At 34.5% G+C, this 12,279-nt stretch overlaps 3 protein-coding genes across 3 annotated transcripts in view; 2 read left to right on the top strand and 1 right to left on the bottom strand.

The window, feature by feature from the left end:
• On the top strand, positions 1-3,837 carry LOC116026600 (G-type lectin S-receptor-like serine/threonine-protein kinase At4g27290). Its single transcript, XM_031267924.1, has 6 exons — positions 1-1,334; positions 2,157-2,428; positions 2,519-2,729; positions 2,836-3,076; positions 3,172-3,322; positions 3,405-3,837. Exons 1-6 carry the CDS (start codon positions 62-64, stop codon positions 3,702-3,704), a joined length of 2,448 nt encoding a protein of 815 aa, XP_031123784.1. The 5' UTR covers positions 1-61; the 3' UTR covers positions 3,705-3,837.
• A 2,067-nt stretch (positions 3,838-5,904) lies between these two features.
• Positions 5,905-8,646, top strand: LOC116027606 (G-type lectin S-receptor-like serine/threonine-protein kinase At4g27290). The gene is made up of 6 exons (XM_031269311.1): positions 5,905-6,706; positions 7,099-7,367; positions 7,452-7,662; positions 7,757-7,994; positions 8,097-8,247; positions 8,341-8,646. The coding sequence occupies exons 1-6, from the start codon at positions 5,905-5,907 to the stop codon at positions 8,644-8,646; spliced, it is 1,977 nt and encodes a 658-aa protein (XP_031125171.1).
• Positions 8,647-10,461: 1,815 nt separating this feature from the next.
• The window catches only part of LOC116027605 (G-type lectin S-receptor-like serine/threonine-protein kinase At4g27290), a 4,145-nt gene continuing 2,327 nt past the window's right edge, over positions 10,462-12,279 (bottom strand). The window contains exons 2-6 of the mRNA XM_031269310.1: positions 11,867-12,120; positions 11,571-11,781; positions 11,193-11,430; positions 10,955-11,105; positions 10,462-10,873 (exon numbers count right to left, since the gene is read on the bottom strand). Of these exons, the coding sequence (XP_031125170.1) occupies positions 10,568-10,873; positions 10,955-11,105; positions 11,193-11,430; positions 11,571-11,781; positions 11,867-12,120 (1,160 nt within the window). The 3' untranslated portion in view covers positions 10,462-10,567. The remainder of the gene's footprint in view (positions 10,874-10,954; positions 11,106-11,192; positions 11,431-11,570; positions 11,782-11,866; positions 12,121-12,279) is intronic.

The following is a 12,279-nucleotide window of genomic DNA, read 5'->3' as shown; positions in this document are numbered from 1 at the left end:
AATCTTGTGACAGTCCAGATTACACCTAAAATAACCAAACAAAAAGAAAGGGTATGTGAAAATGAGAGCTGGTTTCCTGCATTTTCTGTTTCCACTCTTCTTGCTTTCCCAGGCAAGGGATACAATCACTTCTACTCAATTCCTGAGAGATGGCAAAACCATCATTTCGTCTGGTGGGCACTTTGAGATGGGGTTTTTCAGCAGCCCTGCTGGTTCCATAAACCGATACGTCGGTATATGGTACAATCAAATCTCTGTTCAAATAGTAATATGGATTGCCAACAGAGAAACTGCCCTAACATCATCCTCAGCTGTCTTGAAGATCGTTCAGCCCGGGCGGTTAGTTCTAATTGATGGCAGCAATAATTCGACTATATGGTCCACGAATGCATCAAAATCAGTTCAGAATCCGGTGGCGCAACTTCTGGATTCAGGGAATCTTGTGGTGAGAGATGCAGAGGACGAAAGCCCGGAGAATTTTATCTGGCAGAGTTTCGATTACCCAACTGATACTTATTTTCCAGGCATGAAGCTCGGGTGGAATTTCGAAACAGGCCACGAGGTATACGTTACAGCAAGGAAGACTGATGATGATCCAGCTTCAGGGCAATTCACACTTCACTTAGATCCATCCGGGTACCCACAAATCGTAATCAAGAACGGGTCGAAAGAGATTTATAAAACAGGACCCTGGAATGGTCTGCAATTGAGTGGAACACTTGGAATAAATCCAGATAATCCTCACTACAAGTTTAAAGTGTACATGAGCCCAACTGAGGTTTATGCCAGATATGATATTTTTAACAATTGGATCATAACAAGGATTGTTTTGGCTAGTTCTGGAGTTTTTGAATGTATTCCATGGGTGAAACAGGCTCAAAGTTGGGCCAGTTACATCAAATACCCTTCAGATGTTTGTGACAGCTATGGAATATGTGGGGCAAATGGGATATGTAGCATGGCTAATTCCCCAGTTTGTGGATGTTTGGAAAAGTTCACAAAGAGCAATAATACTGAAGGGGAATGGGTTGATTGGTCTGATGGTTGCCAAAGGAGGAAACCTCTGAAATGCAAGAATGGAACAGATGGGTTCAACAAGTATTCCGGTATAAAATTGCCAGACACTAAGAATTCTTGGTTCAACACAACTATGAACCTAAAAGAGTGTGAGGTCACATGTATGAAGAATTGCTCTTGCACTGCATATTCAAGTTTGGATATACGCAATGGAGGGAGTGGTTGTTTGCTTTGGTTTAATGATTTGATTAACATTCGAGTTATGTCTTTGAATGGGCAAGACATTTATATCAGACTTGATTCCTCTGAGATATCAGGTAAAAATACATACACTTCAATTCTCTTTAAGTTGTGGGATAAAGGGGTATTACGTAAATAGCTGTTAGCTTATTGAATTAGTGAGTTTTACTAGTTGATAGTAAAAGTGTTTGGTAAATTAACTGTTAGTTAATAGTTGATTAGGTGCAAAATAACTTTCTCAAAAAGCGTATTGATAAAGTTACTTTGAGCAGCTTTTTGAGTTTTAGCATTTTAAAGTAGGGCTGCAAATGAGCCAAGCGGCTCCTGAGCCGCTCGGTCAAAGCTCGACTCGAGCTCGAGCCAACTCATTTTATTATCGAGCCGAGCTCGAGCACATTTATTATAGGCTCGTGGCTCGTCGAGCCACTCGCGAACCATTAATAAATTATATATATATATATATATATATATATATATATATATATATATATATATATATATATATTAATTGTACTTTTGAAAGTTTTAAAATATTTATTATTTATGTATGATAAAATAGTATTTATTATTAATTGTATGATTAATTCAAACTGTTGAAATTCAAGTCTGATTTCGAGCTCGAGCATCAGTGGCCAAGCTCGATTGAGCTCGAGCAGCACATTTCTTAACGAGTTCGAGCTTGAGCCACCCCAAGCTCGAGCTCGGCTCGGCTCGGGGATCGTTTGCACTCCTATTTTAAAGCAATAAGATATTACAAAAAATTAATTAATCAGTTAATGTTTAACCAAGTCAAACAGTTAATAATAATCAAATAAGTCAAATTAAAATTGAATGATAAGCTAACTATGTTATAAATATGGCCAAAATGTTAAGGGACTCAAAATTGCTTTATATTGCAGAAACAATTACTACAGAAGGACCTCATCCTAGGATTCCTAGCTCAAAGGGGAAGAAAGTAAAAATCATCTTTGGATGTTTGTTACCGCTCACTTCTATGGTCCTGCTTGGCCTGAGCCTTGGTTTGTATTTCTATAAAAAGAGTAAAAAGGAAATGAAGGTGAAAGAGTGGTTAGACCTACCGTTATTTGACCTGCCTACGATATTAAGAGCTACAAATAATTTTTCAAACAATAACAAGCTTGGAGAAGGTGGATTTGGAACTGTTTACAAAGTATGTATATTAAACCTATCATTTTCCAATCTTGTGTAGATTCAGTTTGCAAAATATACTGAGTACTTACTTTTTACGTCGAAATAACAGGGAGTTCTAGAAGACTTACAGGAAATTGCAGTGAAGCGGCTTTCAAAGACTTCCACACAAGGTGTAGAAGAGTTCAAGAATGAAGTTGTATACATTGCCAAGCTTCAACATCGAAATCTAGTGAAGCTTCTAGGATGTTGTATACAAGGAGAAGAAAAGATTTTGGTCTATGAATACATGGCAAATAAAAGCTTGGATACCTTCATATTTGGTTTGCCTTTCTAATCTCACTTACTGACTTACATATGTCAAAGTTCAATACCTTTATTATATTTTTATGTATGTGAAACTTTAGTTGATTAAAATCCCTTTGATAGATGAAGCAAAGAGTAAACTGCTTGATTGGCCAGAGCGCCTTTCCATTATTAATGGAATTGCACGAGGACTAATGTATCTTCATCAAGATTCCCGGCTAAGGATTATTCATAGAGATCTTAAAGCAAATAATGTTTTGTTAGATAACAAGATGAATTCTAAGATTTCAGACTTTGGGTTGGCAAGAAGCTTGGGAGGTGGTGATGCATCAAGAGCAAATACAAATCGTATTGTTGGGACACAGTGAAAACCTATAACCTTTTGTATTTTTGTTAGACGACCTACTATTTTATCCACTACTTTTAAGTAATTAACGCAAATGTCTTCCTTTGATGCAGTGGATACATATCTCCGGAATATGCAATGAACGGAGTGTTTTCAGTAAAATCAGATACGTTTAGTTTTGGAGTTTTATTGTTGGAGATTGTGACGGGCAAAAGAAATAGAGAGTTTTCCCATTCTGACCATAGTCTCAACCTAATCAGTCATGTAGGTTATATTTAGTAGTAATTTTTTTTTCTATGAATCACCTACATTGCTTAGCATTGATCTATCTAAAATAACTATGCAGGCATGGAAGCTTTATAAAGAAAACAGAGCATTGGAACTAATTGATGAATGTCTAGCTCCATCATGTGATGAATCTCAAGTTCTAAGGTCTATTCATGTCGGTCTATTATGTGTCCAACAACATCCAGATGATAGACCAACTATGTCTTCTGTTATATCAATGTTGTCCAATGACAACACTTTACCTAAAGTAAAAGAGCCCGGATTTTTCACAGAAGAAAGAATAAACAAAGACGATTGCTCACAGGGACAACCGAGTTCAGGAAATGAGTGCAGCATCACTGTCTTGGATCCTCGGTAGAACACAAACAATAAAATCCTAAGATAAGTAATTTCCCTTAGCTTATAGTAAAAGAAGTACTACTGTATTTTTTTTTCTCATAGTATGTGGTTGAAATGATTGATATTTTATATAAAATATTATTTGCACTCCCGATAATATATACTGCCGCAATTTAACTTAGATTGATTAGATGAAACATGAAAGTAAATCAGCATAAAAAAAGAACATATGAAAATGCATATAACTTCTAAATTCAATAATAAATCAAAATGGCCCCAAGAAGGGTAACCGAGTGGGTGAATTGGTAAAGCATGATAATATTCATACTTGAAGGTTACAAGTTTAATTTCATGAAAAATTGTAATTTATGCCCTTTCATAATATATCAATTATCAATGTGCAGTGACTCCTGAATTATTAGTAGTATAAATGTTGCCCCTCAAATTTCAAAATGATACATATATTGTTCCAGATCCGTTTTAAAACGTCACCGTTTTAATTAAATCTCAGGTTTGTTACGGGAGGGGCAATACATATATCATTATGAAAATTGAGGAGTAACATTTACAACTCTAATAATTTAAGAGTCACATTAGTAATTGATACATTATGGAGTGACATAAATTATAATTTATCTTTAATTTCATCTTGCCCACACCCTCGTTAGGCTCATTCCACAACTCATGCACAACAAAAGTCAAATGTGTAAAAGTCAGTCTCCCAATCCACTCATAGACAGAAAAAACTAATAAATAAACAAATAAATTTTATAGCAAATTAGGATAGAGAAACGAAACTTAAATAATTCAGTATTAACATCAAGCCATCCGCAGAGTGCTGTCATTTTCTTTTCAAATCATGCAATTAGTAGAGAGAAAAAAAACTAGAAAAAAAACTAAAATTCAGTAATATTAAAATAGTTAAATATGCACATAAATCAACTAAAGTTTAGCTTGCGTAAGTGGCCCGTTGTGCACTCTCCTCCCTTAAGAGAGGTCAAGAGTTCAAACCTCCTTTTGTTGACGAGCACTTTACCCCTTAATTAAGTCGACTTGGCCCGAATGTTGATTAATTTGATTATAGTACGGGCAATTAGGTGTCTCCTACAATGTCATTATGGCAAATCAATCAATAAATATGCGCATAACACGTTACGGGCAATTAGGTGTGCGCATATAATACGTTTCGACGGTAGTCAATAAATATGCGCATAACACGTTTTGACGGTAGACAAGTCAATAAATTTTTATAAGTCGTTAAAAATCTATAAATGTTTGTGGTATAAGATTTTCATAAACCCCTTCAGAAGGTACAAAAGTTTGAAAAGATTATATATTAACAAAAGTCAAATAGTAGCATCTCAAGACCACAGTGCAAGATTGTGACATAACATATTCCCAACTATCACCGGCAAATGGCAATTGCAGGGAGTCATGGTCTCTGTCATCATCCAAGGACTAGCAATAGGAGATTGAATTAACTCTCTCTAGAGTAACTTTTGTGTGAAATTGTCTTATATATGCTATGCAATATATTTTAGTTGAAATATAATATTTTTATGTATTTATAAAAAAAAATTACATTTTAACTAAAAAAATATTATGCAGAGTATGTCATTGACAGTCTCATACCAGACTTATTCCTCTTTCAATCTATAAACAATAAATTTTAATCAAGAAAATAAAATATAAAAAAAATTCTTTAAACAGCAAACATTTAATTTCATTCAAGATGGCAAATTTTAGTTTTTCTTTCTGGGGCTATTACTTCACTAGCAACTTGTTCGTCAACATCAAACACCGGTGGTTGATGAATTAATGAGTTATTATCTTGTTGAACCAATACCATAGTTTGAATGGTCCATCATAATTGTTCGGCTGAAGTTTAGAAGGTCGAGTTCAGATTTCGCGATAGAAACATAACTCTGACCTGTTGCACAAGTATAAGAAAATAAAATTGTGACGTCTTTATTATTAGTTATAACTTTTAGCATAGTTAAAATTTGATCATAATAAGTGATATCTGACGAGGTCACTTGATTGGATTATTATACCTAGTATTTGACAGGTGTGGACTTGTCAAAATAGCATTAACTCTCATGCAACTACTTGCCCTTGTTGCTTGAAATTTGTTGTTAATTAACAGCTTTTTAATGAATATAATCTTGTGACATGGGGTTCAGTCTAGATTACACCCAACTGATACTGTTCTTCCAGGCATGAAGCTCGGGTGGAATTTCGTGACAGGCCACGAGGTATATGCCACGGCTAGGAAGAGCGAAAACGACCCATCCTCGGGGCAATTCACACTCCACTACGACCCAACCGGGTACCCACAAGGTGTAATCAAGAATGGTTCACAAAAGAGGTTTGTAACTGGGCCCTGGAATGGTCTCGGGTGGAGTGGAATGCCCGAATTGGCCCCTGATGCTCGTCAATACAAGTACCAAGTGAGCATGAACCCGAGGGAGGTTTATGCCCGGTACGATATCCTCAACAACTGGATCGTGGCGAGGGAAGTTTTAACTAGCTCAGGTGACCTCCAATTATTGGCATGGGTACATGAGGTTCAAAGTTGGATCAGTTTCATAAAAACCCCTAGGGATGTTTGTGACATCTATGCAATATGTGGTGCAAATGGAATATGTAACATGGCCAATTCCCCAGTTTGTGGATGTTTCGAAAAATTTACAAACAATAATAGAAAGGGGTTGAATAACTGGTCTGATGGTTGCCATAGGAGGAAGCCTCTGAAATGCGAGAATGGAACAGATGGGTTCAAGAAGTATTCTGGTATAAAATTGCCAGACACTTCTTATTCTTGGTTTAACAGGACTATGAGCCTTAAAGATTGTGAGCACAAGTGTCTGAAGAATTGCTCGTGCACGGCTTATTCGAGTTTAGATATAAGCAAGGGAGGAAGTGGTTGTCTCCTTTGGTTTAATGAGTTGATTGACATTCGAGTGTTGCTTGAAAAGGGGCAAGACATTTACATCAGACTTGATTCTTCTGAAATACCAGGTACATATAATAATTTTCTTTATTTTGTTTGATAAAAGGTTGATGAAGTGACTCAAAATTTGTAGATAATACAATTGGCCTGCTTGGTAAATGGCTATTAGCTAATAGCTGTTCGTCGATTGGGTTAGAGGGTATAACTACTTGATAACATTAGTTGATTGGTGTTTGTTAAATTAGTTGTTAGTTGATACTTGTTTCATATAATTTCTTTTCTCAGGAAGTTAATTGAAAAAGTTAATTTTAATCGCTTTTTTAATTTTAGCATTTTGGAGTTACAAAAAGTTTATTAACCAAACACTTCCATTGATTTTTTTAATCAAGTCAAATAGCTAATAGTGCATTTGGTCAAATAAGTCAAAATTAACTAATAAGCTAACTATTTTACCAAACAGGGTCAAATTCAATTACAGGTGGCCCTCATTCTAGCTCAAAGGGGAAGAAAGTAAAAATCATCATTGGAGGTTTGGTATTAGGGCTCACTACAATGACCTTGCTAGGTCTAAGCCTTGGTTTGTACTTTTATAAAAAGAGTAAGAAGGAAATGAAGCTAAAAGAATGGTTAGAATTACCACTATTTGATCTGTCTACAATATCAAAAGCTACAAATAACTTTTTATATGACAACAAGGTTGGAGAGGGTGGATTTGGAGCTGTTTATCGGGTATGTATGTGATAATCTCATTATTTTCGAAACTTCTCTACATTTAATTCATACCATATATGCATATTTATTTCAAATATCTAGGGTGTTTTCGAAGACAAACAAGAAATTGCTGTGAAGCGTCTCTCGAAGGCTTCCACACAAGGAGTAGAAGAGTTCAAAAACGAAGTTATTTGTATTGCCAAACTTCAACATCGAAATTTAGTAAAGCTTCTTGGTTGTTGTATACAAGGAGAAGAAAAGCTTTTGGTCTACGAGTTCATGGCAAATAAAAGCCTAGATACCTTCATATTTGGTTTGCCTTTCTAATCTCTCATAAATCAAACCACAATAATTACTTTGTTATATTTATAGTGTGAAACCTTAGGTGATTAAAATACTTTTGCTAGATGAAGCAAGGAGCAAACTGCTTGATTGGCCAAAGCGTCTTTCCATTATTATTGGGACGGCACGAGGACTAATGTACCTCCACCAAGATTCTCGACTAAGGGTCATCCATAGAGATCTTAAAGCAAGCAATGTTTTACTAGATAACAACATGAATCCTAAGATTTCAGACTTTGGGCTAGCAAGAAGTGTTGTAGGGGATGCAACTGAAGCAAATACAAATCGTATTTTCGGGACACAGTAAGAACCTTAACTTAATTAATTTTGTTTTTATTTGGGTTAGAGCACCAATTGTTATCCATTACTTTTCTTAATTAATAAAAATGTCCTCTTTTATGGCAGTGGATACATTTCTCCAGAATATGCTATTGATGGAATATTTTCAATAAAATCAGACACATTTAGTTTTGGGGTTTTGTTGTTGGAGATTGTAACTGGAAAAAGAAACAGAAAATTTTGTCACCCCGACCATGGTCACAACCTTATCGGTCATGTAGGTCACAATAGACTACTTTTTTTTAATCTTTATATTTTTTGAATTGCTTATGTCACGCTCTTTACTGATCTAATATAGCTTTGTATGTAGGCATGGAAGTTGTATAAAGAAAATAAAGCTCTGGAACTAATTGATGTCCACCTAGCTCCATCATGTGATATATCTCAAGTTCAAAGGTGTATCCATGTTGGACTATTATGTGTGCAAGAGCGTCCAGAAGATAGACCAACTATGTCTTCTGTGGTAACAATATTGTCTAATGACAACACCTTACCTGAAGCAAAAGAACCTGGATTTTTCACAGAACGGAAAGTAAATGAAGGTGAGTGCTCTTCAAACACACAGGAAATGAGTTCAGGAAATGGATGTAGCTTCACTATCTTAGATCCTCGCTAGAGTACAAACAATAATACATGTTGTTTGCCTTTCTCTGTTTTTGTTTTTTTGTTTTTTTGTTTTTTTGTTTTGTTTTGTTTTGTTTATCTATTTAGCATATAATATAAATAATTTTTGAGTGATTGTGCAAAGTTAAATAGATATAAGTAATAATGGTTCGGAGTGAAAATATCATTCAATCATTGTGAATGCTATTATCCGACTAAGCATTGCTCTTTAATTGAATTATTTATTTGATTATTAACCATTATGATTTATGACATACTTTTTTTTTGTTATTAATAATGTTAAAGAGATAAATTGACTTGTTATGGTCATGTGGTCTAGTGGCATCCGGTTGTACCCCCATGTGAAAGAGGGTGGGTTCGAGCCTCAGTGGAGAGCGTTGCTGCCTCTTTGTGCTCCAATACTAGTTAATGGGGTGGGTTCGAGCTTTAAGGAAAAATATTGGTCTACACATATATAGAGTAGAGCTTATAGTCTATTTTAAGCCTACTAACTTTTGCGTAGTTTAAAATAAAGCTCTACCAAACAGACGCCCTTGTTTGCATGAACCTAAAGAGTAGTTGATGCTAACAAATGCCTTTGTATTCAATTCGATTTCTTGCAATTAGTTTTTTTTTTATTCAGTTGCAATTAGTTTTTATTTAATCCTCACATGTAAATATAAAAATGAAAAGAAAAATGTTAACCTTGTGAGGTGATCTAAACATACATCACGATGAACATAGTTGACACAACTCCTTTGCTTAAGGCCGGGTATGCTATAGCCACTACGAAGTCATCTTGTCTCTTATAAAGTCAATTTAATTTAATGAGTAGCTAACTCAAAGATCTCAAGGCACATGCACAGTTAAATTCAAGATGCAAGACAATTCCTGTGAATTATTAGTTATTCTTCTCCCAAAAGGTTGAATTTTCAATCCCAAGAGCCCCACACTCCAACCCGACAAAGTCATGGTAACTCAATTAAAAACAGAGGCTAGACATTTGCTCACTGCGCACAAGAAACCGTCTCTCACTTTAATTATTAGTTATTTCAATTGACTTATTAATGGTCCCAAACACTTTCATGAAGCAAGAAATGATGATAGATAATATGATTAAAGAAATATTACAAAGGAATTTAAGGACGTGTGCTTGTCTTGCAAATACATGCATGAAAATCTCTTCTACAATTCCTCGTATTAATTTCTAGCTCTTTTACCTATCAAACACCTTTTTGCTCATTAATGTAGATGCATTTATTCTTATCTAAAGCACTTTTGAACTACTCCAACCTATTTACTATATGGGGATTCCGATTGGTCAATTATATGTATCAGGGAAGACGACTTGTTAAAATAAAGACAACCATAAAGGTCAAATAAGAAATATATATAGTTATAACTTTCAACTACTTGCACTTATTGCATGAAATCTATTGTTAACAACTTTTTAACTAAAACAACATTTTAATAAATATAATAAGCATGATTCATCCGAGATTACTATACGTACACCTAAAGACAAAAAGAGCAGTCGAGTGGATGGAGCACGACTCTTGTGAATCAAGTCATATTATCAAAAAAAAAAAATTGTGTTCATATTATATTATATTTCATTTCACACTACAACTAACTTGTATTCAAATTAATAACCAAAATCAGAAGAAGCCATCTTCATGCATACATCTTGATCTTGCCCATCTACAAATGTCGATCACATCTACAAACCAAACCAAAACAAGTAGCCATGTTCTCCCTTGCTTATATCTAGAATTGATAAGCCATATAAGAGAAATTGTTCAAGCAAACTTCTTTATACTCCGTATCAATCACTTCAACCACATATTGTTATTAGAAGGAAAAAAAAAGTACAGTAAAATTAAAGTTGTTTACCAAAAGGGAAACTATTTTACAAGGAATTTATTGTATATGCTCTACCTAGGATCCAAGATAGTCATGGTGCATTCGTTTCTTGAACCTGTTCCTTCTGTGCTTGGAGAGCAATCACTCATGTTTACTCTTTGTTCTGTGAAAAATCCAGGCTCTTTTGCTTCAGGTAAGGTAACGTCATTGGATAATATTGTTACCACATAAGACATAATCGGTCTATCTTCTGGACGTTGTTGCACACATAACAATCCAACATGGATACACCTTTGAACTTGAGACAGATCACACGATGGAGCAAGATGAACATCAATTAGTTCCAATGCCCTATTTTCTTTATACAGTTTCCATGCCTGCAAAGTGAATTTAGATAAATAAGTATGATAGAAGCGATTCTTATACATACATATATGTGTAGTTTTTTATGACCCTACATGACCAATAAGGTTAAGATTGTGGTCTGGGTGGGAGAATCCTCTATTTCTTTTCCCACCCACAATTTCCAACAACAAAACGCCAAAACTAAATGTATCTGATTTTATTGAAAATGTTCCATCAGTAGCATATTCAGGTGATATGTATCCGCTGCATCAAAGAAAACATTTGTATTAATAAAATTAGTAGAAAACAATTGGATGGTGCAACGTAATAACACAATATAGAAGTTCTAACTGTGTCCCAATAATACGGTTTGTATTTGCTCCTGTTGCATCCCCTCCAACACTTCTTGCCAACCCAAAGTCTGAAATCTTAGGATTCATATTGTTATCCAACAAAACATTACTTGCTTTAAGATCTCTATGAATTATCCTTAGCCGAGAATCTTGATGGAGATACATTAATCCTCGTGCAACTCCATTAATAATGGAATGGCGTTTTGACCAATCAAGCAATATGCTCTTTGTTGCATCTACCAAAAGGATGTTAATCAACTTAAGGTTTCACAAAACATATAATGAAGTAATTATATATATATATATATATATATATATATATATATATATATATATAGTGCATTGATGTAGTAAGAGAGAGATTAGAAAACCAAACCAAATATAAAGGTATCCAAGCTTTTATTTGGCATGTATTCATAGACCAAAAGCTTTTCTTCTCCTTGTATACAACACCCAAGAAGCTTTACTAGATTGCGGTGTTGAAGTTTGGCAATACAAATTACTTCATTCTTGAACTCTTGTACTCCTTGCGTGGAAGTCTTTGAGAGTCTCTTCACAGCAATTTCTTGTTTGTCTTCTAGAACACCCTGAATATTTGTAGTAAATAACATGTAGATGTTATGAATTGAATATATAGAAATTTCAGAAGTAAATTTAGTTTCATATATATACCTTGTAAACAGCTCCAAATCCACCCTGTCCAAGTTTGTTGTTTTCTGAAAAGTTATTTGTAGCTCTTGATATTGTATGCATGTCAAATAAGGGTATTTCTAACCATTCTTTCAGCTTCATCATTTTCTCCTTACTCTTTTTGTAGAGGTACAAACCAAAGCACAGAACTAGCAAGATTATTATAGTTAGCGGCAATAAAGAACCTAAGATGATTTGTACTTTCTTCCCCTTTGAGCTAGCATGACCAAATTCCTCTGTAGTATCATGAAAGTGTTAGTTGCTTCAACCTTTTATCCAACTAATATAGGCAATTGTATGTACACGATGTCTCAAAAAAAAAACAAAAACAAAACAAAACAAAAAAAAAACAAAAAAACAAAAACAAAAAAAAAAAAAAAAAAAAAAAAAAAAAA

This window comes from Ipomoea triloba, chromosome 8 (genome assembly GCF_003576645.1).
Source record: "Ipomoea triloba cultivar NCNSP0323 chromosome 8, ASM357664v1".
Lineage (NCBI taxonomy): Eukaryota > Viridiplantae > Streptophyta > Magnoliopsida > Solanales > Convolvulaceae > Ipomoea > Ipomoea triloba.
The sequence above is the reverse complement of the archived record's forward strand: the minus strand, read 5'-3'. Positions and strand labels throughout refer to the sequence as shown.

Coding starts and splice junctions, on each gene's coding strand:
- LOC116026600 (XM_031267924.1), top strand. CDS start 62: ATGAGAGCTGGTTTCCTGCATTTTCTGTTTCCACTCTTCTTGCTTTCC. Junction 3,077..3,171: donor AATCGTATTGTTGGGACACA/GTGAAAACCTAT, acceptor CCTTTGATGCAG/TGGATACATATCTCCGGAAT. Junction 3,323..3,404: donor GTCTCAACCTAATCAGTCAT/GTAGGTTATATT, acceptor ATAACTATGCAG/GCATGGAAGCTTTATAAAGA.
- LOC116027606 (XM_031269311.1), top strand. CDS start 5,905: ATGAAGCTCGGGTGGAATTTCGTGACAGGCCACGAGGTATATGCCACG. Junction 7,368..7,451: donor GATTTGGAGCTGTTTATCGG/GTATGTATGTGA, acceptor TCAAATATCTAG/GGTGTTTTCGAAGACAAACA. Junction 7,663..7,756: donor CCTAGATACCTTCATATTTG/GTTTGCCTTTCT, acceptor TACTTTTGCTAG/ATGAAGCAAGGAGCAAACTG.